Below are 25886 nucleotides of genomic sequence, written 5' to 3' on the forward strand. Positions count from 1 at the left end.
GGATAACTCTCAAACTTGTTGGTAGGGAGGTCTCCCTGGAATTTACCCCTATTTCTGCATTATCAGCAGAGGCTAAGCAGGTAGAAAGCATTGAAAGCTTTAATACCAAGGAATTATATTATATTATTATAGTGTAACACACATTTTGCTTTCAGCACTGATGTGAACAGTTGTATTTGCAGGAAATGTGTACCGGTTTGTTTTAGTTTTTGTTATCTCAATCTTCAGGTCACCAGTAGACGGAAACGCTCCCAAGATTATTCCTTTCCACCAACCAGTTATCCGCGTCTCCACCAGAACCCCAGAGAGGCCATCACCAACGCACATCATTCGCCCCATTACAAACAAGGACATCCTTACAAGACTTCCCAATCGACTTTCTCTCATGACATCCAGCAAGGCTCCCAGTACATAGAAAGACAGTCTTCAGAACAGGACTTGGAGGTTATGTCCTACACTGAGGTCACCAAAGATGCCCCAACCTGGTCACGGACAAGAGAAGGCCAGGCTGCTACTCTGGCTGCCTCAGACTTGTTTTCACCAACAAGAAGTAGAAGAACCCATGTTTTGTGAACATTGAAGGATTTGGATGTAGTTCAGATTTCCATATGGTTGTAATGTTTAATAATATGGTCAGTAAGAAACGTTATTTAGATTGGCTGATCCTTGTCAGCTGAATGCAAAGTTTATGTGAAATATTTATGAAATGTTTGTGGTTATTGATGTGATTTTTAAATACAAAGCATCTATTCATACATAAACGTAATCCAGTGTAACATAGGGACATGCTTTATGAGTTAAAAGGCAGATTCCAAGTACCATAAATACAATCTGGTGGTTGTTACAGTCACGTCCCTCTGACTGTCACAATGATACAGCTTATGGTGTTATTATGACATTTTATACTGTGGTTAATTTTCACAACATCCACTTATAACGTTAACTGTTGGGTCAGTGTGTAGGTGATTTAAGGCATTTTTGTCCCTGTTGGGTGCTTTTTATTCTTAATGTTACATTTAGATTATCTGAAAAAATGGATGTCTGAAGTAGCTTCTACATCACCCTTAAAAATAATATTTTAGGACGTTCAGCCATGCAACACAGACATCACAAAACAACTATTGTAATGAATCAATAAACGGGATAGAACATAGAAGAAGCTTAGTAAATTAAGATAAGAAGCAGTAACCTGGATCCTGCTACCTCCCTATCTGCAGCATCCAGAACAGACATTTCTAAAACAGGCAGTAAATTAGATATGGAGAACCGGGATGTTCAGTACAATCCTGTATGTTATATTCGTGTTTTTCCATTTTACTATTTTTGCATTTAACATTTCTCTTAAACACAACACAGTGCGAGTAATCAATCAGGCTGATCCATTTCCACTTGCTTCGGCTAATGCCTTCTACCCATTAAACAAAAGAGCCCGCTTTCTTTCTGCATAACTTACATTTCAAATCGGTTTGTTGATGAGCTGACATTTCACTGTGTTTTTTTCTGTATATGAGCGATGAGTTAAATAGAACCAGTTACCAACACATGGTGGAAGCAGCCATTTTGCAGGTTGAACCAATATTTATAAAATTGCAGTCTGTTAACTTGGAACTGGTGATGCCCCTGTGGTGGGACACAAGTTCTAAGTGAATTGATAGGCTGAATACTGATTCATCTTACAAAATGACTGCCTCCGCTGGTACCATACTTACCCACTTTTAAAGGCAGCTGTCCGGGAGGGGGTCCGTCGAAGGGGCGTGGCCATGCGTGGTGCACTGTTAGGCTCCGCCCCTGTCAATGTTATGTAATTTCTGCCAATCGCAGCAGGAGGTGGGGCCACGATGGCACGTTTAGCCCCGCCCCCACCCATCTTCAATAACGGAGACAGCTGGATTTGGGATTTTTGCCTGCTCTCTCGGGAGTCCGGGAGAACTCACAAAAATTCGGGAGTCTCCCGGACATTCCGGGAAAGTAGGCAACTATGTCATGTACATCTAGGCAAGTCTGTATATAATGTACTCACATTTTTTTTTAAGATGAAATAGCAAGACAATCATATTTTTCTACTCCCAAGAATTTTAATTTGTAAAAACCAAAAAAAGTTACTTTTTGTAATTTATGAGAAAATTAAAGATTCTAAGTCATGAGTTTTGTGAGGATGAATTTATTTTACATAGTTTGATGCACCATTATCTGAGCTGCCTTCTACCAGTATACAGTGCAATATCGCCATGAGGTGTAAGCATATGATAAGGAGTCTATGTAGCATGTCAGGCTCATGAGCATTTTTTACGGTCACTGGTCAAACTGTATCTGCAACAAGCTATGAGCAGTTAGCGTATATCTATACATCTATAAACATGATACAGTATATTAAACATAACATATTAAAAGACAAAAGAACCCAAACTGAAATGCTAGGCATTGTGGAGTCTATCTAGAGAAATCTCTAAATCTAAGTCGATGTCACTAGTGTTAGACAAATCTTGCCCATGTTTGTTGTATTGCTGCTGCTCCACCATGTAGTTTAGCTGAGCACATCGGTGAGGAATTGCTCTAATCTGTTTGATACCTTGCTGATAAAACAGATCACCGGTCAGGAGAGATCTCTTACTCCCGTCTGCATTTTTGTGCCAAAGGAAGAGTCAATACATATAGCAGTGAAGTACCTTACCAGAAAAAAATCCAATCCTTACTGATAGTAACAGCATTTAATAAATCAAAATACAGTACAATGGTTGCTGAATTTGGTTGTCCAACCAAAATCTTCGTGTGTGTGGGTAGCTTAAGGCAATAAATTAGATTTTCTTTTCTGTCACCTACAGTATGAATAAAACCAACAAATAACTAGAGAATGGTGAGGGATGTTGGCTGGAATGGGACTTGATACTTTCTTGGGGTGGTAGGGCACAATAACCTATATTATAGCTAGTGGAACAAGGTATGCTGTAGGATGATGTCTGGGGGTAGAAGCAGTTACCTCCCTATCACCATCTCTGCCATTAACCCACCAGTAATACTTAGATTGGTACAGTTATATTTTACAATTAAAGCAAAGAAAATAATTAAACATGTATGGATGCCCATGACTTTACCCATAAAAGGGTAGAGAAGAGACACTGTCCCTACACTTTTAGGAGATCAAATGTGAAGGGTATGTGACTGAGGTAGTTAAAACCATGCTTAGAACGGGCAGTCTTCTGGACAACAAGTCTCACAAGTGGACTATTTATATTCAACCTGAGCTGTAAAAAGAAAAAAACAAACAACAGCAAATGGTTAATGTTTATTCTGTTCTGGTGTGTTCACATTGCAAATTATTGAACTGTTACTCGCTTACCTATACAGCTATTAGGATTTACATGCTTATAAAGTTCTTACAGTAGTACAACTACTTACCGGGCGCCAGGTAACAGATGCTGGAGGGGAATCAGTGCATATCAGTCCTAGAAGGAGAACCAAGCATAACTTATTAGTACACTCAGCTTCTAAACGTTTTTATTAATTCAGGAAATAGAATAAAATTGACCACACATTAAGATTGAGACGTCACCAAACATCCGGATCAGTGTCCAGTTTAGGCATGCACATGGGTGGCCAATTGGAGCATTTCGGATGGTTGGCACTGTCCTAAATAAAGTCAAATTATTTAGGACACATTACCTGGATTCCATCTCTTTTTTGGTTTTGTTTCCTTTTTTGGACTTGTTTCTTTATATTTTTTCTGGATCCAGTTTTTTAGCTTTGTACTTGTTTATTTTTATGTTTTCATTTCTTACTAATCGTTATGTAACATTGTCTGCAGACATATTTATTCTTATTATCATAATACATGTGTTTTTAATTGGGTTTAGCCATTGTGGTACCCCCTTTTATCTGTGTATACATTCATACACTATATATAAATGTATCTTTTTCTACCTCTATTCACTTTATTTGAGCGCCGGGGAGTTATTCTATTTATATTTGTATTTCTTTGAGAGGTTTAGGGATCTCCTCTCTATCTCCCCACTGTTTGGGGGCCTTTTTCTCACATATTGAGAGCGCTGGTATTCTCTAATCTTTGGTTAGACAACAAACACACAAAAATTATGGTCAGCTGCCGACTGCATTTTTTTTACCAGGAATCATTCAAACCTGAACATTTTTTAAATGTTATTGGCATTGGTGGATGGTCACATGTGGACATTTCAAGTACAACTACCATGGTGCATGGATTGCAGCTGCTATGGGGCACAGAACCATATGTATATGTGAGTTTTTCCCCACTAGATGGTACATGGAGATCTTATAAAACTTACTATGGAACCTACAGTTGTCAGCATGCTGGTCTGTGCTGACAAGTGGCCTTACACTGATATTGTATGGTAGAAGAGTTTTGTTTAATTAAAATGACCTTATCTTGAGACTTGCGGCTAATTACAGTTTAGATGCTCTTCAACAATGGTATGTTTATTTTGGCTTCTTTTGTTGACTGTGTACATATTATGTAAACTGAGTTTTGTTGAAAGTGTACCTGAATTCCTGGAGGTCAGAGGAGACTGCTGTCCGATACCAGGTACATAAGACATACTCTGGGTTATGCTACTGTGCCGATATGGCATGGCTGACACACCGCAAGTCCTATTATAAATACATTTGAACAATTTAAATTTGGTCAGATAGAGTGAAAAAGTTTTAACATAGTATTTATTATTTTTTTTTATTATTAATTTTTATTTATAAGGCGCCACTCAGTGTCCGTAGCGCCATACAGGGACAAACAAGTACAATACAAGGTGGGACAGCACGGTACAGTAAACAATAAGCACAGTAACTCAGTAAGCTCAAAGCACAGCTAGAGAGAGGGGGGAGGGAAGACCAGCAGGCGCCGGAGCCCAAGAGGAAGGGCGCAGATGACGGGGAGACCCCCAGAGGGGTGGGAGGAAAGGTAGCTGGAGAGCAGAGTTAAAGGTGCAGGAAACAGGAGGAGAGATGGCCCTGCTCAAGGGAGCGTACAATCTAAGGGGAGGGGTAGACAGACAGAGAGACACAGGGGTGAGAGGGAGAGAAGGAGGTACAAACTAATTTGCGCCCACAAATCTGGGACCTGATTCATTAAGGATCTTAACTTAAGAAACTTCTTATTTAAGTCTCCTGGACAAAACCATGTCACAATGCAAGGGGTGCAAATTAGTATTCTGTTTTGTACATAATTTAAATACTGACTGTTTTTTCATGTAGCACATAAATATCAACTTTAACTTTCAGTATACAAATAAGCTATCAAGTATTTGTGTGCTACATGAAAAAACAGTCAGTATTTAACTTATGTGCAAAACAGGAAACTAATTTGCACCCCTTGCATTGTAACATGGTTTTGTCCAGGAGACTGAAATAAGAAGTTTCTTAAGTCAAGATCCTTAATGCATCAGGCCCCTGATTCTTAATTTTCAACCCAGCTATGCACTTACATTATGCCAAAATGCATGGCGTTTAATGTGTAGTATTTCCAGGCATTAGTTTTGGAGAACAGTGTTTATCAAAATGCTTTAACCTAGACCCCTATGTGTGAAAGTATCAGAGCTTTATGGACCTCTCACTGAATCATGGTCATTTTACCAGAGGTCAGGCAGAGTTCTAATCAGTTTGTATGTAAACAAGTAAGATAAATCATGAAAGGCAAATGATGGATAAATCGTTTTGTCTAAGAAAGGATTACCTGGGAAGTGCAGGTGATGGTGAGTTGGAGTTAGACTGGTTTTGTTCCGTCATGAGCTGACTTGTGAGTTTTTGATTTTGATACACACTTGGTCTAGCAGCGGTATACAAATAGGGTGAATCCTCAGTCTTATATGAAGCCACAGGCTGAAGACAGATAAAGGGAACATTTGTGAAATAATGGACTGAGTTGTCAAATACAGTAACCAGAAAAATATGGACATATGTAACAAAACAGGATTAAAAAGTTGCAGCAACAATCAATTTGTCCTCAGGTTTCTTCATTAACTGGCTAAATTACTACATCTTAATGATGCTAAATAGCAGGAGCCAACCTGTGAGCTGGCTGTTTTATTTGTTGTACTGTAACTCTCAAGCATAGATCATCATCATCATTTATTTATATAGTGCCAACAAATTCCGTAGCGCTTTACAATTGGGAACAAACATTAATAAAACAATACTGGGTAATACATACAGACAGAGAGGTAAGATAGCCCTGCTCACAAGCTTACAATCTATGGACGATATTTCTGCTTTAGAAATCAAAGTATAAGTAACATGGAGCACTAGGAGTAGGTGAACGCTTAAAAGAAACAAATCCGTAAGCTTTCTGTGTGTGTATATATATATATATATATATATATATATATATATGTATATATATATATATATATATATATGTATATATATATATACATATATATATATATATATATATATATATATATATATATATACACATACACATACACATATACAAAAGGAAATAATAAACAGAGATAAACTAAAAACATGTAATTCGGAAAATAATAATGTGTGTGATTTTGCCATTTCTAAGCTATTATTAATTCATATAGAAATGGCAACATTATGCCCATTTTATGATGTATTATTTAAGTAGAAAAAGGTGGTGAAAACTTTGAATCCTGTGATTCCACCTGTTTATAACAGTTTTTATATTTCAATCTGTCCATGCATCTACATATAGAGTATTAGAGCAGAATACATACTTACTAGATAAACTATGTGACATTTATGTGCTTCTAACTGTAGCATGTGAAACGCTTAAGAGTAGATTTATTAAGTCTTATAAAAAGGAAAAGTAGAGGTATCGCCCATAGCAACCAATCAGATTCTAGATATCATTTATCTAGTACATTCTAGAATCTGATTAGTTGCTCTAGGTAACAGCTCCACTTTTTCTTTTTGGAAGGTTTAGTAAATCTACCCTTTAGTGCTCAGTGCTCGCTCTTTCCTTGGTAGTTTATGAAATTTTGGTTTCATGTTTCACTACCATACTTGCCAACTTGTAATTTCTCTCCTCTGGGAGTTCTGGTGAAAAAGGAGGGAGGGGGTGTGGTGATGCCATAGAGTCACAGTAGCCCCTCACTCACAGGATTACCCTTCAGGAGTAAGGCTTAATAACGCAATTTGCTCCAATAAACCCCACCTCTCCCAGGATCTAGGAAGAGTCCCTGAAATATGAGAGCCTCCCAGAAATTCCAGGAGAGTAGGCAAGTATGCTCACAAGTCAACTTCCACACATGTTTATCAGTTAAGTTTAATTCGTATTTACCACCTTTTTACTCCAGGGGGCAGAGCGAGCCAAATCACATGATTTTTACTCCATGATAAAATTAAACTAAAGTGTAATTTTGCTACTAGGGATGGGACCACAGTGACGGTATTAATCACAATTTGCATATGGAGGTTCCCATCCTGCCCACTTCACTGGTAAGTGGGCAGGATGCAGGGGAATTGCCTGCTCTCTGGGGAGTATAGGAGACCTACCCGGAATTCAGGAGTCTCCCGGACATTTCAGTGGGCAAATGGTTTAAATTTCAACATGGAAATACATGCAGAATTTTCCCTTTCAGTTCAAGGTCCATTTTGTATTAAGTGCATGTAAATAGCCATGTACATTTATGTGAGGATCATTGATGCTTGCAGTGTTAGTCCTCATATACTTAGTATTTATACGTGTGAACTTTGTGTACACCACATGAATGCCTGGGTGCGATTCCTACAAAACAACATCACATTCATATTCAGAACCTCCTATATGCTGCATTCACTTGCACGGATAATGTTAGAAACGCAGGGATGTTGATTGAGTGCAGGCCATGGCAAATTAAATCTCCAACCTGCTAGCTGCAGATGGCACATACTCTTCATGACATTTATGACATTATTTACTATATATATATATATATATTTTAATTCTTGGATACTTATCGTACACTATACCTGATTATTTGGACGAGACAGGACAGTGATGCACTTCGGGCTGCTTCGGAAGTAAAGTCGTCCTTTCCACACTAAATCCGTAGGTGGGTTATGGGAAATCTTTGCTGCAGATGCCCAAACCTAAACAAAATACATAAAACTTAACTTTTATATTATATTAGCTTTTGAATAATATCTTCAGATTTTTAAACATTGGTGAGACTGCTGCCTGCAGTTCCGTACGCGTTAAAGTTAACAAAAACTGTATGTAAAATCTTGTTTCGCTGGTATTATGCCAACGCAAAGTAAGAAGATGCTCCGTGACTCCTCTGTCGGTGTTGGTGGGGATGTTCCTTAGAGGGAATGTTCCTCCATACCTGGTGGGGCTGCCCAAAACTTGCTCGTTTCTGGCTGGATATGAAAAACCTGATCTATGCTGTCCTCCAAATTAGTGTCCCCCTGAAACCTAAACATTTTTCTTCCCCTGGGAATCCCCTCAGCTAGTCGCCACCAGAATAAGCTCATTAGGCATATTCTCTTGACTGTCACCTGTCAAATCACGGCTGACTGGAAATAATCTACCCCCCTTTCACTTCTGTATTATTAGTTAAGTCTGGCATGTCCAGCGTATAGAATTCATGACCAGCATTCTCAACAACTTCTCTAAATCCTTTAACAATATATAAGACCCATGGTTGTCCTTTTTCCAATCTCGTTCACCCTTCGCTTCACGCAAGACCACACTTGGTTAGAATGGGAACTAGGTAACTTAGGTAACTGTTAGGTCTAGTTTTAGAGCTTGAGCTAGGATTATGAAGTAGCGCTTGGATTTATTTTGTATTTTTTTTTTATTATTATCATCATCATGTTGATTTAAAACTTAGGGTATGCTTACATTTAGTAATTGAAGTAACATTGGTCATAGAGTTAAAGTAGCGAATTGCTTCACATATTAGAATTGGGCTAATATTAAGGCTATGTTACAGCGGTTCGTATTAAGTTAAGGATAGAATTAAGATATGTGCACACAGGCGGTTTTGATCCACTTTTATTATGTTTCATCAAATCTGGACAAAGAGACCAGGGGGTAAATGTATTAATGTCCGGATTCTTCAACTCCGGCGTGTTCAGCGTCTTCGGCGATTAAATTTAAAGCGGCGCTGCATTGTAAAGGGAAGTTTCCCTTTACAGGGCAACGCCGCTTTAAATTTAATCGCCGAAGACGCTGAACACTCCGGAGTTGAAGAATCCGGACATTAATACATTTACCCCCAGACCTCACAAAGACCATTGATCTCTGTGAAGAAATGTGTTTGTGGGCACAAAATGTTTTTAACAAAATGGATCATAGACGTGGACAGAAGGAAGTAGAGAGAATTTTACTTTCTTCTACACATGTTAATGATCTATTTTGTTAAATGCATTCTTTGCGTGTTGATGTGTTTCTACACAGGGATCATTGATCCCTGTGAGCTTCTGTCTTCCCTCAGTCTCTGATGGAATGGAACATGCATTTATAAACAGCCCATGTGCACATAAACGTTTTTTACATTTTTTTTTTGGGGTGGTGCTGAGGGTTACACAGTAAGTTTTGTAAATGTTTCTTCCCTTGACAAGATCTGTATGTAGGGGGGACTTACATGGCTGTAGAATTTCTTAGCTGGAACATAATTGCATGTGCACTGTGATTGGGGCATTGTGGTCACATATCACACCACGTTAAGTATTCTAATATATGTACAGAAAAGTTAAATTTTAGCACAATATAGTGCAAAGACTGACTGATAAATTAATTTTCCCAGACACTGTAATTTCAATGTGGCCCTTGGTCTCTCAAGAGGGTCACACATGCATTTATACAAAAGCAGTGTGTCTTTGAAAGTACTGGTGGCTTTGTGGTTAGCACTTCTGTCTCACAGCACTGGGTTCATGAGTTCGATTCCCGACCATGGCGTTTTCTGTCTGGAGTTTGTATGGTCTTCCCGTGTTTGTGTGGGTTTCCTCCGGGTGCTCCGGTTTCCTCCCACACTCCAAAAACATACAAGTAGGTTAATTGGATGCTATCGAATTGACCCTAGTGTGTGTGTGTGTGTGTGTGTGTGTGTGTGTTAGGAAGTTTAGACCTTAAGCTCCAATGGAGCTGGGACTGATGTTAGAGAGTTCTCAGTACAGTGCTGTGGAATTAGTGGCGCTATATAAATAGCTGATGATGATGATAACACTCACTAATACTAGGATGGATACCCATTATGACATCACAATACCACAGCAACATGTTCACACAATGAAAGCAGCACAGTTATACTGGTGAGAAGACACCACAAATATGTTACACAATCGACCTTGATAATACTTTCATGTCACAAGGGAAAAATAAAATTGATCAGGAAGAAGACTGCATGTAAGGTTATGAGGGCCACATGTTCTGGTCGTGCAGCCTCACGCTTGAACCACTGTCTCTGTCCAATTTGGTCCTCTACATGTGTGGCCAAATTGGCCACTAATTCAGACATTTGACCATTGGACCAGATCACTGTGTGTGTGGGCACCATTACATCAATATGGCCATCTTGCTCTCTCTAGTATATCAGTGTCACAGACAAGTCCTAATAAAGGTTATGAAGTATATGTAAAATATATGTAAAGGGCAATGTCCCAATTTTCACTCAGGTTTATACAAGCATAAAATACCAGTGTGACATCAGTGGAGAGAGGTCCCCTTACCGTGATGTGCTGCAGAGCAGAGATAAGCAGGTTTTGTGGGAAGCGATACATAGAGATAGCATGTTCTCCCTCCAGCTGCCGCAGGATATAGCCACCTATATCAATATCTTGGTGCGGAGAAGTGTTCAATATTCGGATGAAGTAACCCAAGGAGTTAACTTCAACAATCTTTAGAGGACAAAGGGAGCTGCATAGGAAAGAATAAAAATTTCTCTTATTTAAGATTCAAAACAAATTAATCTTTAATGCTGAAATACATTTTATAGCTTTATGATAAGACCACATTTATATAAGCCACAATTCTGCCGGCAATATCCTTTTTATTACCTAGTCTAACCAAGTGAATATTTACAGCATAGTGATTTATTTTTATATTGATAAATTTATATTTACTTTATTGATGTTATATAAGGTGCAAAGTGCACACATGGTAAAAATTGCACTCATTTATATCCTTTGCTATGTCCAGGTAATTACTGCAACCCTATAAATATATCCCAAAATGTACTATGCTCATTTATTATTTAAAGGGATATTAAATACAATCCTTTAATAGTGGTTTAATATACCCATTTAGATCAGAATAAAATTTGCCACTATGCGTGTGTGCTCAGTATAAACGACAATAATTAAAGGCATGTTTTGCCTCCCACTCGTCAAGCTGTATAATTACTTTTCACTTTGTTGTCAAAATTTTAATATAGTTTACAATACCACTTATTGCCAGCAGGTGGAACTGGAGAGCATTGAAAGTATTGCATGCCTTAATAATTGGACAATATGGCAAGTAGGTCTGGTTTAGAACATGCCTTTATTATGTCACTGCTTTTATACTTAGTACCAGTTATAATACTTTCTTTGTGTAAAATATCGGAGCGTACAAGAATCACTTCACTTTTTCTCTATGTTAATTTGCAATTTAACATTTTATTCAGACGTGTGCAGTCCAGAGGTCAAGAGGTTCAGGAGCAGAATTTTCTTCATGACTGATTCTATTGAACAGTTGCCTTTGGCCGCTTCTCCTTTCATTAATTTTCTAAAACACAACGATTCCAAAACACATCTAATTCTCAACATAATTATATGTAGTTTTACTGCAGCCAGATTAACTATTGATTGCTCTTTTTGATCTTCAATCCATGACCTTTTAATGGTCAATTAAGGGTCACACATGGAATCATATCAGCATTAAACATTACAACTTTCCAACTTCTAACAGATTTATAGAACGTTAAGTATTGCTAAAACACTTGGTTGGCTGTGGTCACTAAGAATCACAACCTTTATTTTTGTTCAAGTACTGAAAATAAGATGTACTGAACCCCAGAATTTGTATTTCCTCAAATGTGACCATAGTCAGACACGAATACGCAAATTGCAAATCCAGATCAGCCTCACCCAGTTTTCACATTTGCTGTGTGGTAATCATTGTGTTGCCTTGTGGGAATTCACCCTAAAATCTGACTCTTCACCCCTTTAGCTCAATTAAAGGATCGTGCTTCAGAACACAAACCTTTGCTTTGTTTGGGTTAGTAAAACTAGGTACAGCCCAACAACTCCTTGCACTGGCAGGTGCAAAAACACCATCTGGCTTCTAAGACCCATGTACATTGGCAGAAAATAAGGCGCACCAGAGCAAACTAGAGTACATGACAACAATTACGTAAAAACAATAGTTTTTCCAGCTTAATATCTTATGGAATCTAATTTTTGCTGCAGAATATTTCTTTGTTCCAAATTTGTGTAATGTTACAAGTGTTTTTTTTTTTAGTTACACAGAAACTAGCTGTGGTATTTCAACACTACTGCCAACAGAAACCTAGATAAGTATTACACCTAGTATTGAATTATTTGTATCGTATCAATAGAGTCTCGGTGTTTGTGTTAATTTAAGACGGCTATCAGCTTTGAAAACCTTTGCAATCTCAGAGACAGTCCAGTACAGCACTGATTCCAATTTCTATTATAGGCTAGGTTCTAAATGAATCAATGCTTTTGTCATGATTCTAGTACATATAGAAGATTCACTTTAGCCAGCCTGAATTAACACTGGCAGTAATAGAGACAGAAGTGTATATTTACTAAACTGCAGGTTTGTAAAAGCAGAGATGTTACATTTAGGCAACCAATCATATTCTAGATATCATTTATTTCGCACATTCTACAAAATGACAGCTAGAATCTGATTGGTTGCTATAGGCTACAGCTCCACTTTTTCAAACCCGCAGTTTAGTAAATATACCCCACGGAGTCTAATGAACCCCTGGTTTTCGCCAGGGACCCCTGCAAGGAGATTTGGGCTTCGCTGCTGGTGGGTTTGCAGGTCGCGGCCCTCTGCATTGCCTCTAGGAGTGACGAGCTTGTGCCAATAGCAAGAAGGGTCTGGTCAACGTAGCCGGCACTGGTACACAAACGGGTTTCAGGGTGCCAAATCAGCAAACAGGAGTGTCAGAACAAGCTGGGTCAGCAACAAACAGGATCATAAACAGTACAAAACAACAGCAGAAGAGAAGCCAGGGACAATCCGGGTCAGAATACACAGGAATCAGCTACAATATGAAAAGGAACGATGGAGTAAGGGCTTAATGCTCTGGCACAGGCCTGTGCAATGAGCAGGTTTATATAGTTGAGCTGATGAATAGGGCAGGTGACAGGTCAGAACACATGACTACAGATTCAGAGCTGCTCCTAGAGGGCCATGTGCCTTCTGTTACACAGAGTAGGATTGTGGCACAGAGTTCTGTGCCTGGAGCGGAGAGAAGAGCAGAGGGAGCGTGCCGGGCAGCGGGTTTCAAAAGTAACAGCCGGACTCTGATGTGTGAGAGTTTTCTAAAAATTCATATCTCAGTAAACTCCACTGGAAACTAGAAATAGGTTTTCTTATGCATGGGCCTGATCTTGTAAAATAAAAAAATATATACTTACATTAAACAAAGCAGATTCTGGAGTATATTTAACAAGGTTGCTCATATCCTGCCAATAAAGTATAATAATAAAGACAAGATAGTTTAGTTCCACCCTTCGCTTACTGTACTTTTTTGATGAGTGGGGTTTTCTTGTAACATTCACACTTGTATTCCAGAAAATAAAAAATGTTTGATTTTTGTACAGAGGGTAATTTGTGCTTATTTTGAGAAGGGAGCTCTGTGTGCAGCCCAGAAAGCTTCTATACTATTTTGTCCCAGAAAGCCATACCCAGTGTTTTCATATCAAGGGAGAACATGAAACACATCGGGACCATAGATAATGGGTGGACACCCACTTCTACATTCACAATGTTATGTCTAATTATATGGTACGATTTTATGAAGATTTAATAAAGCTTCCAGATCTATCTATCTATCTATCTATCTATCTATCTATCTATCTATCTATCTATCTATCTATCTATCTAATATCTATCTAATATCTATCTCATATCTATCTATCTATCTAATATCTATCTCATATCTATCTATCTATCTATCTCATATCTATCTACCTATCTATCTATCTATCTCATATCTATCTCATATCTATCTATCTATCTCATATCTATCTATCTATCTATCTATCTAATATCTATCTATCTATCTATCTCATATCTATCTATCTATCTATCTATCTATCTATCTATCTCATATCTATCTATCTATCTATCTCATATCTATCTATCTATCTATCTCATATCTATCTATCTATCTATCTATCTATCTATCTATCTTATATCTATCTATCTCATATCTATCTATCTATCTATCTATCTATCTATCTCATATCTATCTATCTATCTTATATCTATCTATCTCATATCTATCTATCTATCTATCTCATATCTATCTATCTATCTCATATATATCTATCTATCTCATATCTATCTATCTCATATATATCTATCTATCTATCTTGATCGGGTCCTTGAGAACCAGCACGTAATGCAATTTGAACAGCACCCTGAAAACTTCATTTCTGAATGCAACAAAGGTGCTGTAGCCTAAACCTCACCCGTTTGGTAAAGGAACAATCCTATTCTCCACCATATTACTACCTTCTAAGCAACATTTAAAGTTAAATTTTTTTCACTGAACTAAGTCAGGTTTCTTTTGTTCTTCCAAATCTGCTATGCTTACATCAAGGTGCTATGAGGTAGGTCAGTACGCATGGAGATTTAACATTTTCTTAACAACATTTTCTAGGACTAACTTTCAGTTTACATGGATATTCTGGTTTACTTATGAGACATAATCCCTTGTTGCTCCATTGTTAAATCTACTCTTCCTTTGTGAAAATTGACAGCCACATAACATTTTCTGGGATTTGTGAACTACTGTAAAGTATCTATCAAAGGTAATTGTCTGTCATAGCTCCTATTACCACTATCACCAAAAAGGATCAAACTCTGCAGTATCTGCCTTCCAGCTCCTGTAAAAAAATATTTTGTTCAGTCCCTGTGATAAGTTACCCGGATATAATTTCTAACTAGAGACCATGGAAGAAGCCACACACTGGAATCCAAAGTCATGTGACTCCACCCAGCGCCCTACGGCAATAAACAGCTAAGTATGTTTTTAGTGCACGCTCTGATAATTTGCATAGTTCTCCCACTTTGTACCTGAGCAACCAGCCAGTATCCTTGGGCTGGATTCTGATTTTGCACCTAAGCTTCCTGTCCTGACCTAAGCTTGTATTCACCACTCTTCTCTCAGTCAGCAGTTACATAGCAAACGGTGGTGAAACTACAGCCAGGGGTGCAGCCCCTACAGGGACCAAGTCTCACACCTGGAAAAAGCTTCCCCTCACTGTCACTGGCAGGATAAATTAATTTAAAAAGATTATTCAGCCAAAATAGCTATACATTCTCCAACAGTCACTGGTATATGTCCCAAAATCTATTTTCCAGAATATTGACAGGCTCATCTCTTCATTTATATGGGGAGATGGCAGAGCCCGGATACGGTTATCTACATTATGTAGGTCCAAGAGCGATGGAGGGCTGGCCCTCCTGAACCTTCGACTATATTATTAGGCAGCACAATTGACCCACTTGATTAGCTGGGAGGGGACTCAAATCCCGGTCGACTTGTTGGGGTTTCTTGGAGAGCAAGCGAGATTATATAGGTCAGAGGTTATGATTTCGCTTCCCATGGGAGTACTGCTCATGGGGAAATGCTCCCGTCAGGTGGCGCCCATCATTAAGAAAGCGGTGGAGATCTGGTGCCTCTCCCATCTGCTCCTGGGTGGCCAGGGTCATGATCCTTCCACTCCTCTATGGCACAACCCCTCTCTCCCCGAACTTATTAAATTGAGAGAATATAATATATGGTATAGGTATAGTATTGTGAAAATGGGACAACTGTATGAGTCTGGATGCTTGAAAACATTTGCATACATATCACATGAAAGGGAAATTCCCAACTCGGCCTTTTATTGTTACCTGCAACTACGTCATGCACTTAATGCCCAGTTCTCCTCTTCCTCCCTGTTAATCCAGTCATCCCCTCTCATAGGTCTCCTACGCAGAGTGGGGAGACGACATACTATATCTATCCTCTACTCACACCTCAATTTTTCACTGGCCCCAAATGCCTTATGTACCCTTACATCTAAATGGGAAGTAGATTTGGGCCCACTTCTTGATGAGGAATGGTCTCACATACTTAAAAGCCTTCGCAGGGCCACTTCGTGTCTACGTTATCAACAGATACATCTGTACATACTACACCGGATTTATCATACTCCCAATAGTCTGCACCAAATGGGTAGGAGGAATGATTCCTCGTGCCCAAAGTGTCGCTTCCCACAGATTGATTTTTGGCACCTCCTATGGGAGTGCCCAGTCGTTAACACTTTCTGGTCGAAGGTTTGGGATTGCGTCCTTAAAACAGCTCCCTTGGCCTCCCCTATGTGTGTTAAAGTATGCCTCTATGGCATTTCATTAGTGGACATAAACAATAAATACACAGCCATTTATATTTTTAATCTTATGACACTGGCCAAGGTTAGGATTTCCCGAGCCTGGGTTGCCCCAAATCCGCTAAATTTTTAAAAATAGAGAGCACTGGTCAACGCTACTGTACAGCACAAAAGATTTATGTACGCATCTAGAAACGCTAAATCAAAATACCATCAAATATGGTCCAGATGGTACTCTTCCAGCTTTTGAGTGCGCCCAACAGATTTATAGCTTTCTTGGTGACCATTTCCTATTGCTCTGTTCTGTGCAGTAAGAGCTGAATGAAAACTGTATATTTGTAAAATAACATACCTATTGATGTATATCTGATTCAGTATTTACATATGCTGTGAGCTTATGTGGTGAGTCTCTCTACACTGTCTGTATAAAATGCTATGACTGGTGTTGGTCATTGCTCATTGATCTCCTAAATAAAAAATGCTTTATGTATGTAAATTTTATACGAGAGTTGATAGCCTGCCGAGATAGGCACTGAAATTTGCATGGGATTTATTTTTATGTATTTTTGTTTTTGTTTGTTTTTGTTGTACTTCTTTGTTTTGAAATCCAAATAAAAATTGACCTGATTTTAAAAAAACAAACCGATCTGCCTGGACAATAGACTTGTTTGAGGGTCATCTCACTATAGAACAAAGGTTTAAAGGAGTAAAGGTTTCAGTGACAAAAAATGGCAGAGAAAAGGTAAAGGTGAAACCACAAATTTCCCAGATTAACTCAAAGCTCAAAAAAATAACACAAACTTATACATACTATATGCACTTTCCTGTATAAAACTAAATTACGCTAATACAGTTTTTTGAGTTTGGAGTTCTATTGGTTTCCCCATTGAAAATAATTGCAATAAATAAGTTAATACAGAATTGGGGGTATACAGTTAGGTCCTTAAACATTATCACTATATGTTTCCAAATTTTATTCTTACAGTATAAGACATTTTGTAGTATATTATGTCAATAATCAAATAATTGTTCTTCTTCATACATATAAGAAATATCATTAACTCCTTCACTAATAAAGACCAATGGCACTTATCCAGGATAGAGAATGGCAGCTTCATAACTTAAGATGCATGAAGCAAAGCTAAAAGTTTTTGGAAACCTCAGTGAAACACTGGGCCAAGATTTTGATACGGATGTACTGCAGTGATATGGTTAAATGAATACTCCAATATTAACAGTACAACTATTTATTTTGCCATTTGATAAATGAGGTGCTGAAAAGTTAAAATAATTATTAATTTCAATACAGCATATTATATAGATTAATGATAGTATTATTCTTGACATGTAGTTAAAATATGCAATGTGTATCATGGTTCAGTATAGTACAGTGATAGCTAACCTGTGGCACTCCAGGTGTTGTGAAACTACAAGCCCCAGCATGCTCTGCCAGCTATCAGCTAGTTATCTACTGGCAATGCATGCTGGGGCTTGTAGTTTCACAACACCTGGAGTGCCACAAGTTAGCCATCACTGGTATAGTAAATCATATAATAATAGTTGTTTAAATGTTTCGTGGTAAATCTGGTAAATCTGTCTGCAGCCTTGCACTGAAGGCTGACAGCTAAATACCTAACTCCTCCCAAAGGTCTGTGTGGCAAACCTATCCCTTTGCCACAATATATATATATATATATATATATATATATATATATATATATATATATATATATATATATATATAGCTTACAATAGGTAATGGAAATCATATCATATTACTTACAGGTATGGGATGTATCATGCAGAATGCTCAAGACTTATAGAAGAATTCATAGAGTTTTTCTGTCATTTTGAGCACCATGCATAAGTTCCTAAGCTACATTTAAATGTTACCATTGTTTTCCCCCACACTGTCCCTGGTACTTCCCTACCCATCAAATTGTTTAGCAGTACTTCTGATAGTGTTAAAAGTCCCATAACTGCATATATTAAATTATTTATTTCCATATGCCAGTATTAGAAAAGACTAAAAACAACTGGACACGGAACATTTTTACCCAATAATATTTGGACAACTATTCTTCAGAGCAGGCGAAACTCGGGTTGATACATGGAACATACTGTACCTGTTCCCTTCCTGTACTGCCTGCTGTGCTGCTTGCCCTGCCTGTGTCCCTCTTCCTCTTGTGTTGGCTGTAACCTATAACAACAGTAATATACGGTTATTCTTTATATTCCTGTACTGTACATTTTTTTCTAGATACAATGGGCCTTATTCATTAAGGAAAGCAAAGGATTAAATTTGCTCATGGACAAACCTTGTTACGATTCACGTAAGGAAAACATTGTCTGCTTTTTCATGTAGCACACAAATACTTTATAGCGTTATTATTACACTGAAATTTAAAGTTGATTATGGACATGCCCTACCCCAACTATAAATCTGTCCCCACATTTTATATTTACCTGCCCATCCAATGGAACATGGTTTTGCCAAGGTGCATATGTACGCATTTTTTTTTCCTTATTCTCCTTAATGAATCTTGACCAATAAGTACAGCAAGAAATAAGACTGCTAAACTTTGCCAGACATAGATAACTAAGCTGACACCTTAAAGGGCGGCAGGTACTGTATCATTGCTTGTAATAGATCTGAAGAGTCACTCTGTGATGTCATTGTTGATTAACAGTCATTATTACATCTCTTGTTTTGGGTTCTATAGAATCTGTTTGTGTTCTGCATGATGTATACAAATAATCTGTCGAAATGCACTATTTAACGTAGAATATAATTGTGTCACAATTGTGCCCAGGGTTGGTCATGAGACCAGTCACGACATATCGGGCACCATAATGCTCTGGCATGCTGTTGTATACAATACATCCCACGTGACAAGTAGAAGATGCAACAAAAGCAACCATTTTATTTAAGACTAATATATATATATATATATATATATATATATATATATATATATATATATGTAATTGTACGTTACTTTGAGCACTCTCATTAAATTATAGTAAATAATGTTTAAAATCTCCATACAGTGACTGTCAGAGAATGTACTTGATGACCATGTCTGTGGATATGACATTATCACAGAGCTCCATATAGTGACTGTAAGATCACCATGTCTGTGGGTATAACAGAGCTCCATACAGTGGCTGCAAGAATGTACTTGATGACCATGTCTGTGGTTATGACATTATCACAGAGCAGCAGCAATTATTTATTTATTCTCCTTTCTGATTTTTGCAACATTTTGGATAAAATATTTTTGTATAAGAGATCTCGTACTAAGGGGTCTATGTATTAAGGTAAAAACAAAGTAAATAGAGGCACATTTGCACTCTTTGCACCATATTTGCCTCCACCTAGCCGCTTTACCCTGCCGTCCAGCAGGGAGCTCCTAGATGAGAAGTTGGGGGTGGAGTAAGGGCGAGTACACATTGTAGTAATATTCATCATTACCATGCAGAGTGTTTCACCTCTCTCTTCCCTTCTTCAGAGCATTTTAGTGACCTCTATACAACAGAGATCATTCTAGAGATCTCTATGCAATTAAAGGATAATTGTAGTGACCACTATACAATGCAGATATCGTTCTTCTGATTGCTACAATATACAGAGAATTTTCGTGTTTACAATACAAGGAGCAATGATTGATATCCAATCTAGAGAGACCTCTTCACACTTTGATTGGTAAATTTCCAGCACTATTCACCAATAAGAAGGATCATCATCATTTATTTATATAGCGCCACTGATTCCGCAGTGCTGTACAGAGAACTCACTCACATCAGTCCCTGCCCCATTGGGGCTTACAGTCTAAATTCCCTAACATACACAGACACAAACAAACACAGACTAGGGTCAATTTGTTAGCAGCCAATTAACCTACCAGTATGTTTTTGGAGTGTGGGAGGAAACCAGAGCACCCGGAGGAAACCCACACAAACACGGGGAGAACATACAAACTCCACACAGATAAGGCCATGGTCGGGAATCGAACTCATAACCCCAGTGCTGTGAGGCAGAAGTGCTAACCGCTAAGCCACCGTGCTGCCCAGGATGTAAACTAATCTGCTGGGTAAGAAGATACACCCAGCAGACACTTGAATCCAATATACAGTTTGACATGGCAGAATTAGCCGGCTAATAAGTGCCTTACCACAGGCTTGTGATCCGCTGCAGAGTGGTCAAAAAGCGCATCATAGACATATATAATTAAATACAAACACTTCAGTTATTCAGTTTACATTGTTCAGTCAAATAATGCACAGTCTTTGCTATATATTAATGTCAAATAATGACTTTACTTGCTGTACTACCTGCACTGAACTTGAGGATAAGTTATAGGTTTGATCTCAGCTTTGAATCTGATGGGAACCCCACAGACTCTAGTCCTGTCCCATAAATAACCTGCAACAGAAATAGTGGAATTCCTCCACCTGCCAATGTGCTGTTATCACTAAAATTCGCTGCAGGCCAGTGAGTATAGAACATCTTACACATCAGTTACATAATCGCTTTGGGGTCTTCTCATAACTATAAAATGTTAGGACGTCTTGTAACATTCCAAAAAACAATCCTGTATATGTATGTACATGTCTTGGTATAGTGCGCTACGTATTTTTGAGTAAATGGGAAGTACAAGTTCCAACTCCCATAGTCATTTTCATTTTCTATATATGTAAATAACAAACAAAACAGAATTATGGCAGTAAGTGTTGAAACTGAGTATAAAGGATAGGTTGAACAACAGGAAATGTTATAACCTTATGACTGTAGAATATATAAATAGATATTACTTAAACAGAAATGGGGTATTAGTGGGAAAAGGCTTAAAAGCGTTTAAAAGGAGATACGTAAAATTGAACGTAACAGAGAAAATAGCCTAGTAGGGAAACAAATGCAAGCAAACAAAACAAAAACAAACAAACAAAACAAAATAGAAGAACTACAATTAATGATGATGGAAGATAATTATGATATAGTGGAAATAACAAACGTGGCTGGGTGAGAGCCATTATATTTAGAAAGGAAAAGAGAAAGGGGTATATCTATGGTTTAAGACTTACAGGAGGGCCTAAGGCTGACGGGGGCCCCGTTTATGAATATTTTAAGTTCATTTGGTTAACATTGAGGGGTAGGGGGGCAGCATTTCTGTTTCTCGCCCCAATTTAAAATTTAAAGTTCCGGCTCTGCCCACGATCATTTGTCTACATAACGCGCATAACGATGCCTGAGTGGTAAGAGTTAATATATTTTGGTAAATGTAGAATTTGATCATATTTCTTTCAGTTTCTTTTATTGACTGTAAGCAAAAAAATTGTCCAATCTGCTCTTTTGATTGACATTTTAAGATGCAAGTTTCAAATGAGTGCATTTTTATATCGGCATCATAATATGTTATTCATCTGTTGCTATTTAGATATAAATGTTTAACAGGTGAGTCACAGCTGTTGAATCATATTGTTTTTCTAGTTACAATAAGCCAGAAACATATAAATCTAATGACAATGTTCTGAATGTCTGGAGTGGAACCAGAAACTAAATGATTAACAAAGCAGTAATAACAAAACAAAAAATAGAAAATATTTTTTATGTATTTTGAAAGTCACTTGTGGACCAGTAATCACTACATAAAGCATTGAAGACACTGATCTGTCTACTTGCAGGATTTAAGGAATACTGTCCAACTGATGGTCTGTGGGACAGATACGGCCTTTCAGAGAACATTTACAGCTCAAAGCTGCTCTGACAGCTACATAGGATTACATTATTGTATTAGTAGTACAATGACACAGTTATAACAGAACTTCATCCATCTTCAAACAAATACTTGGATATCCCTACTTTAAAACTTCCTTGTAACTGTACTAATTGGAACCACTGCCAAATCCTTCTCCTCTTTTATAGGTATAGATAGCCATCATCATTAACATTTATTTATATAGCGCCAGAAAATTCCGTAGTGCTTTACAATTGGGAACAAACATTGATAAAACAATACTGGGTAATACATACAGACAGAGAGATAAGAGAACCCTGCTCGCAAGCTTACAATCTATAGGACAATGGGAGTTAGAAACACAAGGGCATGTGCTACATCATATTACACAATGGACCAGCTAGAACGCAAAGGTAAAAGTATTGAGTGGGGGGTGTGTGTTGCAGTGTTGGTCAGAGGGTTGTTGTCTTGCGTTAGCAGTTTAGAGGATGGTAATAGGGTAATCTAGGGAAATTAAGATGGTGGCTGAGGAATATCATAACCTTGTCTGAAGAGGTGGGTTTTCAGTGAACGCTTGAAGGTTTGAAGACTAGAGGAAAGTCTTACTGTGTGAGGGAGGGAATTCCACAACGTGGGTGAAGCCCGGAAAAAATCCTGTAACCGAGAATGGGAGGATGTGATGAGAGTGGAGGAGAGACGTAGATCTTGTGCAGAACAGAGGTGTCGAGTGGGGAGATATTTCGAGACCAGTGAGGAAATGTATGTCGGTGCAATTTTGTTGATGGCCTTGTATGTTAGTAGAAGAATTTTATATTGGATTCGTTGAAATACAGGCAGCCAATGTAGAGACTGACAGAGTGGCTCAGCAGAGGAAAAATGGTTAGTAAGGAAAATCAATCTAGCCGCTGCATGCAAAATAGATTGTAGGGGTTCAAGTCTGACTTTGGGAAGACCAGTAAGGAGGGAATTGTAATAGTCGATGCGGGAGATGATGAGTGCATGAATTAATGTTTTTGCGGTGTCTTGTGTCAGATATGTGCGTATTCTGGAAATGTTCTTTAGGTGTATGTAACATGATTTAGATATAGAGTTGATGTGGGGGATAAATGACAGTTATGAATCAAGGATTACACCTAGGCAACGAGCTTGCGGGGTGGGATTTATGGTCATGTTATCAACAGAAATAGAAATGTCAGGCAGGAAGCTTCTGTTTTTGGGTGGGAATATTATTAATTCAGTTTTTGAAAGTTTGAGTTTGAGTTGGCCAGAAGACATCCAAGATGAAATGGCAGAAAGACAGTCAGTAACGCGAGACAACACAAATGGTGAAAGATCAGGAGAGGATAGATAACTTTGTGTATCATTCACATAGAGATGATACTGAAATCCAAAAGAGCTTATTAGTTTTCCAAGAGAAGTGGTGTAGATAGAGAATAGAAGAGGACCTAGGACTGAGCCTTGTGGAACTCCAACTGATAAAGGAAGCGGAGCAGAGGTGGATCCAGAGAAATTAACACTGAAAGAGAGAGAATACAGATTTTAGAGGGGGAATGAGAACAGGAGACAGGGACATAACCATTTGTGAGGGAATGGGATCAAGAGGACAGGAGGTAGAGTAGGAATATGAGAAGAGAGTAGAAACTTCCTCTTCATTTGTGGGATCAAATAAAGAGAGAGTGTCAGAGGGTGCTACAAAGGAATTGAGCCTGAATTGATTGCCTGTCAAGGGAGATGATACCATTTCAAGCCTGATCTTATCAATTTTGTCCTTGAAATATGAAGCAAGAGCCTGTGCAGTGATGTTAGTTGGAGGATTTGGGGCAGGAGGATTCAGAAGAGAGTTAAATGTGTTAAAGAGGCGTTTGGGGTTAGAAGCCTGAGCATAGATGAGAGATCGGAAGTATGCTTGTTTAGCAGTGTCCAGAGCATTTCTATAGGAGTGGTAGATATCAGTATATGTGATGAAATCATTAGAGGCACAAGATTTACGCCAGTGACGTTCTGCTTTACGAGAAAGTTTTTGTAGAGTTCGTGTTACTGTAGTGTGCCACGGTTGGCAACGAATTCTACGCGAAGTATGTAGTGTCGCTGGAGCCACTTGATCCAGGGCAGTTGCTAGGGTTTGATGAAATGGGGTACTGCCCGATCAGGGGAGGAAAATCATAGCCCCTTTCAAGGTTTTCCAAATGTTTCATTTCTTTGATGAATAAACTACATATACGTTTGAATTTCAGAACATGAACTTGAAATTTTTTAAATACTAAATAACAAGCACTGATAAAATCACCCTGCCATACATTTAGGGGAAAAACGTAAAAAAAGTTTTCTTAAGTTTTTTTTTGGGGGGGAGGGGAATTTAGAAAGGTTGCAAAAACTCCCATTTTTTTGCTTTTAAAGATATTTTTCTATAAGGCTAATGTAAATAATGTCAAAGATATTAATCTTAACATTTAAAGAGCTTGACTTGCAATTGCCAAACTCTTCCCAATCATTCCCACTCCTTCGAAGCCACACACACTTTCCAATAGAATTCACCCCAGTAGGGACAGTTCCACCACAATCTGGACTTTTGACGGGCCTGCAAAGGTATTATTGCAGGAAATAACAAAGAAAATGGGGCAAGGACTGATGTGAGTGAGTTCTCTGTACAGCGCTGCGGAATTAGTGGCGCTATATACATAGCTGCTGCTGCTGATATCTAAAACAAAGACACTGATATAGGACTGAATGCAGATTGCTGTAGGTAACTAAACACAACAGAATGTAGTGGTCTGAAATTCAATCCCTATTTTTACTATTGGAATACAAAGGGCAGCAAAGTCCATTCTTCATTATTTATAATCACTTTAACTGCTCAGGTATAAATTGTGATTCTGGTTCTGCCAGCGAAAGCAGCCTTTTATGAACTTTAGACAAACTCCTTTCTCATAGGCAAAGCGAGGGGGAGGGGGTTCCTAGTGCCTGGAAATCCCCCTCCAAGGCTGGGACACTGTATAATTGAGGTGGCAGGACCCTGCTCCCGCTTCACATGGCTCTGCTTGAAAATGGAGAGCTGCGTGCACCTAACAGTACTGCATGCAGCATTGCCCATGTATATTATGGTGATAGGGAGGGTTGGAGAGCAGCCAAGCACTGTCTAAAATTATAGCCACACCCCCATGCATGCTGGTCACGCCCACTGGCGGCGTGATGTGGAAACCCCCCTCTACAAATCCTGCGTTTGCCCCTGTTTCCCTAGCCATAGAAGAACCAACTAGCAGGGTTTTTTATTGGACGTAATTAAAAAACAGACATTGCATCAAGCATACAGGTAAGGAGGCAATTAGGAAACAGTGATCGTATCATAGTAACTTTTAATTTGTGCCTTAATAAAACCTTTTATAAGGTCGCTAGGAAAAGGCCAACTTTGAACAGTGCAGATAGGCGCTAAATATTATTATCCTCTTTTTTCAAAAAAGCACCAAGACCAAGTCAGACCCATTTCCAATATCTTGTATCACTAACCACTAATACGACTTATCAGCCCCTAGTGACATGACTATTATGAGGCATTGATATGTGTACTATCTAATATTTTGTGGTTGACCAACAATTAATATCAGTATC

General features: G+C 38.3%; 2 protein-coding genes across 5 annotated transcripts in view; one reads left to right on the forward strand and one right to left on the reverse strand.

The window, feature by feature from the left end:
- Positions 1 to 2144, forward strand: part of LRRC56 (leucine rich repeat containing 56) — a 46282-nt gene extending 44138 nt beyond the window's left edge. For all 4 annotated transcript variants that reach the window (XM_075187811.1, XM_075187809.1, XM_075187812.1 and 1 more), the window contains one exon: positions 229 to 2144. In XM_075187811.1, coding sequence (XP_075043912.1) covers positions 229 to 415 — 187 coding nt within the window. In that variant the 3' untranslated portion in view covers positions 416 to 2144. The remainder of the gene's footprint in view (positions 1 to 228) is intronic.
- A 568-nt stretch (positions 2145 to 2712) lies between these two features.
- Positions 2713 to 25886, reverse strand: part of LMNTD2 (lamin tail domain containing 2) — a 45741-nt gene continuing 22567 nt past the window's right edge. The window contains exons 2-8 of the mRNA XM_075187468.1: positions 18669 to 18742; positions 10651 to 10837; positions 7948 to 8067; positions 5699 to 5844; positions 4514 to 4620; positions 3397 to 3443; positions 2713 to 3242 (exon numbers count right to left, since the gene is read on the reverse strand). Coding sequence (XP_075043569.1) covers positions 3123 to 3242; positions 3397 to 3443; positions 4514 to 4620; positions 5699 to 5844; positions 7948 to 8067; positions 10651 to 10837; positions 18669 to 18742 — 801 coding nt within the window. The 3' untranslated portion in view covers positions 2713 to 3122. The remainder of the gene's footprint in view (positions 3243 to 3396; positions 3444 to 4513; positions 4621 to 5698; positions 5845 to 7947; positions 8068 to 10650; positions 10838 to 18668; positions 18743 to 25886) is intronic.

Source organism: Mixophyes fleayi, chromosome 10 (genome assembly GCF_038048845.1).
Source record: "Mixophyes fleayi isolate aMixFle1 chromosome 10, aMixFle1.hap1, whole genome shotgun sequence".
In the NCBI taxonomy this organism is placed as follows: domain Eukaryota; kingdom Metazoa; phylum Chordata; class Amphibia; order Anura; family Limnodynastidae; genus Mixophyes; species Mixophyes fleayi.